The 6000-nt window shown below is 42.2% G+C and overlaps 1 protein-coding gene across 1 annotated transcript in view; it reads right to left on the reverse strand.

The window, feature by feature from the left end:
- CHORDC1 (cysteine and histidine rich domain containing 1) overlaps positions 1-5592 on the reverse strand; it is a 28717-nt gene extending 23125 nt beyond the window's left edge. Inside the window, exons 1-2 of the mRNA XM_049653345.1 lie at positions 5503-5592; positions 1860-1909 (exon numbers count right to left, since the gene is read on the reverse strand). Of these exons, the coding sequence (XP_049509302.1) occupies positions 1860-1909; positions 5503-5566 (114 nt within the window). The 5' untranslated portion in view covers positions 5567-5592. The remainder of the gene's footprint in view (positions 1-1859; positions 1910-5502) is intronic.
- Between the last annotated feature and the right edge of the window lie 408 nt (positions 5593-6000).

Below are 6000 nucleotides of genomic sequence, written 5' to 3' on the forward strand. Positions count from 1 at the left end.
GATAATATAGTCTTCAGAAAAGTCATTCTACACGACAAAAAGCTTTATTGTCTTGCACAAAGACTTACAGCAGATATTCTGGGGAGACCAGGATACATACATGAAATAGACAAGCTGTTCCCAAATATCAATCTGGGATCTATCACAGTCCCCAGTAAAAAAAAAATGAAGGGTAAATTTAAGTATGTAAGTATAAGGTTGTTTCTTAAGACAAATTGTCTCTTTTCTTTGTCTATGCCACTTCTAATTTGAATATTAAAATGTTCTTTCTAACTTCTTATTTGCCAATAAACCGGCAACAGTAGACATTACACTGGTTTATGTATTTGTGCTGTGAAATCCAATAGTCTTTGGATTTCAGGTCTTCAAGAAATGTTTATAGAGCTCTTATGAACAGTAGGATTGAGAAGGAGAGAAACAAAATTACTTCAAAGTGAGATCATTAAGATTAATTCAACAGGGAGATTAACAGCTGGGTAGTAAAAAAAAGAACAGCAAAGTTGAGAGGCTATTTCTGGAATAAGAGTTCACTTTAAAAACTGGTTTGCAGGAGCAAATGACACACATAAATGGAAATATTTTGTAGAAGCCATTGGCACAAAGATGACATTTAAGGACACAAACGAATGAACTAAATGAGAGAAAATAGGAAGCCCAAAACAGAAGTGAAGTAGGTGTATGGTTAGGAGATAGAAAAATATAGCAGAAGAAAGAGAAAAACATACAGTAAGAAAAAGTAACACAGAATAAACGGCAGTCCAGTAAACATATAAAATACCCCCACTCCTCTGCAAAAGTATTTCCACAGAAGCACAGTTTCCATCCCCAAAGAGTTTCAAAGAGGCCAAAAAGACGTAAGAAGGAAGACTCAGGTCTCAACTTGCCCTATTCTGTTTTCCTCTCTTAGAACTAACCAGAGTGACATAAACTTGCTACATGTTTATTTACACTCGGCTATCTAACAGTTAAATACCAAAAGTGTCCACCTACTCCCTGGAAGGTATAATTAGAAATTCAGGCGCGTGGGTGGCTCAGTCAGTCAAGCGTGGGAGTCTTGACTTAGGCTCAGGTCATGATCTCACAGTTCCTGGGCTGGAGCCACGTCCGGCTCTGCACTGGGAGTGCGGAGCCTGCTTGGGATGCTCTGCCTGCCCCTCCCCCACTTGTGTTCTCACTCTGCTCGCTCTCTCTACCCTCCAAATAAATAAGCTTCAAAAAATTCAAAAGGCATCAACAATATTTAAACACGTAAGACTGTTTATGTTCCTAAAAACAAAAGTACACCAACACCTAAAACCACGGCAGCCACACTGCAACATTTTGAGATACACGTTATCTATGGAGATAAATGTACCATGTTAACATAAATTTTAAAAAATCAATAAACCCACCAAGAAAAACCTGATCAAACAACATCCTATTATCTAATTCTCCAGAACATCAAGAAAGTACAGGTGGAAAACAGTTGATATCTGTCTGTCCTGCAACTGGCACCCTTTACTGCTAAGAATCTTCCCTCAAATTCAGAGCTGCTCTTTATTAGACAGCAGCTGCCCAACAGACTGAGAAACTAAGATTCAGTACAACTGCTTTCACTTCCCCTCAAAATTGAAAAGTGAAGAAATGAAGGGTATAGAAAATGAGAGCTGGGATGAAAAGAACCTAATTTTATACTTGGGAAAGACTTTAAGACCACCACCTACTGTCTCTGCCTTTAGACTTGCTTAAAGCACCCCAAAATGGTCATTAAGAAAGCAAAAAGTCACAAGCTGAGCTGAGGAAAAAAGATGAGAAAATAGTATTACACCTCAAAATTTAATATACAAATATGAAGACACTGAAATATACCAAGTTCTTACCTTTAAGGCATCATGGAAGACTGGAACACCTGGGTGGTATGTGCAAGCATCTGGTCAAAAACAAAGAAAGAAAGGAAAAAAAATAACTTTATAATGAAGAAGAATCATTATTTTCTTCAGGTGTTAACATTTTAATCATTTTTCCAAATGCAGGTAATACTTTACTTTTCCTTAAAAATTCACAAAATGCTCAAGTTAGATGCATGGCACACAGTGCTTACTATAATATTGTATTAAAACAGTAACAGTTCAGGGCGCCTGGGTGGTGGCTCAGTCGGTTAAGCATCAAACTTCAGCTCAGGTCACACACACAGTTCCTGGGTTTGAGATCCACCAGGCTCTGTGCTGACAGGTGGGAGCCCGGAGCCTGCTTCAGATTCTGTGTGTGAGTGTCTCTCTTTCTGTCCCTCTCTGGCTCATGCTCTGTCTCCCTCAGTTTCTCAAAAATAAATAAACGTTAAACAATTTTTTTTTAAACAGTAATAGTTAAAATTCTAATTCAAGAGTATGATAGTTATAGATAAAAAGTTGCACTACAGACTAGTGCAACTATAACAAACTGTATTCTATTCCTTTAATCTTTGTAGTTAAATTTGTTTAATACCAAAACTTCAAGCTCCAAGATTTTGACAGTCCTCTTCCAATTCTATTTACAAAAACACTATCAAACTTCAGTGTGCTTATGTGCACTGATCCATAAAGACTGAAGAGATTCTCTAAAAAGATATTTTGGAAGGACAAGTTCAAAATTTTAAAAACTGAAGCAATATCTGATTGCTAATTTAACTTTCCTAGACAGGTGTCAATATCTAGATACAAACTTCATTTAAAAAAGTTTTAAGTTCTACAGTCTATTTTCAGGGTTGTCACTGATTGTTATTCTGTATTTCCCTCCCCTCCCCATTACACCATCAATTTCTACTAACTCTTTCATGAAAATGGGCTTACTATACATGGCAATATACTGTATTACATTAAAAAGTCAGATAATAATAATAAACAATTATTTCCTGACTAGACACAACCATGAGCTTAGAAAAAAAACAGGTCAGCTCCACACCTGTGCAATTTTCTTATAAGGCTACTTTGCCCCCACCTTTCCTTGTCTGCTTAGCTTTCAATTGCCCACAGCCTCTGATTCCTGGTGTTGCCTTAAAGTGATTAATTCCTGGTACTTACAGAAATCCTCCTACCCCCTACAGTAATAGCCAATATAGTTTATTAATTACAGGTAGTAGTGGAATTAAGGGCTGAAAAAGGAGATTCAAAGTAGAAATGAATAAGCAGAGGGATATGAAGTTACGAACAGAAGCAAAGAGAGAACAGAGTATTTTCAAATACCAAACATATAGATGGAGGCATAAAATGCATACCGTATAACACATTAAGAGGCATTAATCATAATAATGGTCAGTTTGGGCAGAATGGTAGCAGGTGTGAGTCAGGTCTTAACCATACACCTAGTAGGAACACAATTTGAAAATCACTGCTTTCAAATGTAAACAACAAGCAGATGGTCATTGGCCTCTCTAGCCTTTATCAGGTTTACCAGTTTTGCTCAAAGTTAAATTTCATGGGTAAAAAACAACATAGTAGCAGTTCAGAGTTAAGGAAATGAAAGTATTGGGTCTTGGGTCTGACCAATGCTCAAATTCTGGTTCTGCCCTTTAGCAGCCAGTTCAGTTTACATACATGGCTTAAGTAAAAAACTGTGAAGTGGTGCTTTGTACAGAGTAAGTGTTTAATACGTGAAAGACACTGTGCCTCCTTTAAACATTAAGTTAGCTTGTGTTTCAAACTAAAGCCTTGTACCAGCTTAGAAGGCTTTTTATTTTTGTCAATACAAAGGTCAAACCTCTCCCATTCTATAAAACTTTCTCCTAATCAACTCCACAGTTTGCTATTTATTAGCTCTTATCTTCTACTTCCTATCTCCATTTTCTTAACTTTCCACTCAAATCAAGCAACTTACTTGGTCTCTAAGCCCCATTTTGCTAAAGCAGCTAAATTTTCAGCAACCTTATTGGCGCTTCCTGATGAATTTAGTACTGGTGACCACACAATGCTTGAGTGTCTACTCTGATTTTCCCACTCCCCTCCACTCCCATCTCCTTTTTAGGCATTATACCATTACACACACACACACACACACACTGCTGACTTCCAAAAAATGGCTTTATCTCCCCCTTAATTTCAGGCTCGTATATAACATTCTATAAATATATATACTTATTTGGGAAGATTATAGTCGCACTCAACAAAGTATCAGTCTTTCCTCTTCATTTAATAGTAAAGTAGAATGTGTAGATACTAAGATAATTTACTTTTTATGCATGCTGCCAACAGCAACTGATTTTAAAACCTCTTTTTCCTCGATTTTGTCATCCACTGAAATCTCACAATTTTCTCTTTGAGTAACATATTAATATCATAAAAACGCTGGGGCTCCTGGGTGGCTCAGTCGGTTGAGCATCCAACTTAGGTTCAAGTCACGATCGTTCATTCGTGGCTTCGAGCCCCGCGTAGAGCTCTATGCTGACAGCTCAGAGCCTGGAGCCTGCTTTGGATTCTTGTCTGCCTGTCTGCACCTTGTCCGCTCACGTGCTCTCAAAAAATCAAACGTTACACATTTTTTTAAAAAAATCATGAAATTGTCACGACAGTAACATGAGTATTACACCAAGACTGAAAGACTAGATTCTAACTTCATCCATAGAATCCTGCCAAGAGTTTTATTTTAAAATATGTCACCAATTCACGTGTGCACCAAGTAAGTGCTTCAGACATCTCAGAGGTGGAAAAGAGTGTCAAAGGCCTCGATTTTAATTCCCTTCATAATGCAGGAACCATGCTGCTACCATGTTGAACCCGGCTTCTCTATTAAATAGGTCTAATAATACATACTTCACAGGGGTGTCCTGAAGATTAAATGAGATGATGATATAAATGACAGACCAACATCTGGGGTATAGAAAGCATGCAATTACCGCTAGTTCAATTTGACAAAGTGGTGTCACTTCCCACAATAGTCAAGAAACCAACTCACTTTATCCCAATCGCCACTCAAAATTCAAATTCATGGGCTGTTCACCTAGTCCAGCCACTAACTTTCACTTTACATCCTTAACTGTACACCTAGGAACAACCACTTTATGCCAACACTTGGCAGAAATAAACTCCGGAAAAATATACTAATACGGTGAGCTGAACTAAATAAAATAACTCGCCCACAACCCAACCCTCCCACCCATCTCTGGCACGCACACGCACACACACACGCCAACCGCTAAGCGAGCTCTGTAGCACCGGGTTAACTTTGGCTTCCCCAAAGACACGGGTGGGGGCGGGGGGATAAAGATGTTCCAAACTGCACGCGAATCCGCGAGCGAGCGGACCACCGGGAGACACGTGGGTGCCGGGAACGTGGGTCCGTGGGTCCGCGTGGCTGCAGGGAGAGGGTCGGATGCCGTCGCCCAGCGGCCCCGCGCACAGGCAGTAGGGCTAAGACGGCGGCCCGAAGGGACCCGGACGGGGGCAGCGCGGCAACGGCTCGCGGGCGGACCCCGGGGTCGCCCTTGGGCCAAGGGCGTCCCCCCGGGTGAGGTGGACACGGGAGGGAAGGCCGGCGGCGCGTTCCTCTTACCGTCGGAGTTGGTCTCGGGGTCGAAGCGCTGACCGCAGCCCCGGTTGTAGCACAGCAGGGCCATTTTCTTTCCCCACCGTTACGGGTCGGATTCAAACACAGGGACGAGGAAGAGGATGCGCTCACAACCCAACTGGCGCAACGACCGGTCTGACGGCTGGGGCGGCTGCCGGCTTCCGGAAACGGCCGGTTCCGCTTCAGGAACCTTCGCGAATTTTCCGGTCGCGCAGGCGCGCAGAGAAGATGGAGGCGGAGGGAGCGGCGGGAGGCCGGGCAACAGCCCGGACGCCGTGGGTCGGACTCCGCAGGGTGGCGGCGGGGCGGGGAGCTGGCGTCCGGATGTTTGAGGAGGAGAGACCCTAAAGGCAGAAAGCGATGCCATCCGAGGGGCTGACGTGCTCGCCCCAGATTTCGTCTCTGGCTGCGGCTTTGTCGTGCAGCCAAGCCGCCGCCCAGCGGGTTTGCCCCAGCACCGCAGGCTCCTTGCTTTTGGGATTG

This window comes from Panthera uncia, chromosome D1, assembly GCF_023721935.1.
Source record: "Panthera uncia isolate 11264 chromosome D1, Puncia_PCG_1.0, whole genome shotgun sequence".
Classification (NCBI taxonomy): domain Eukaryota; kingdom Metazoa; phylum Chordata; class Mammalia; order Carnivora; family Felidae; genus Panthera; species Panthera uncia.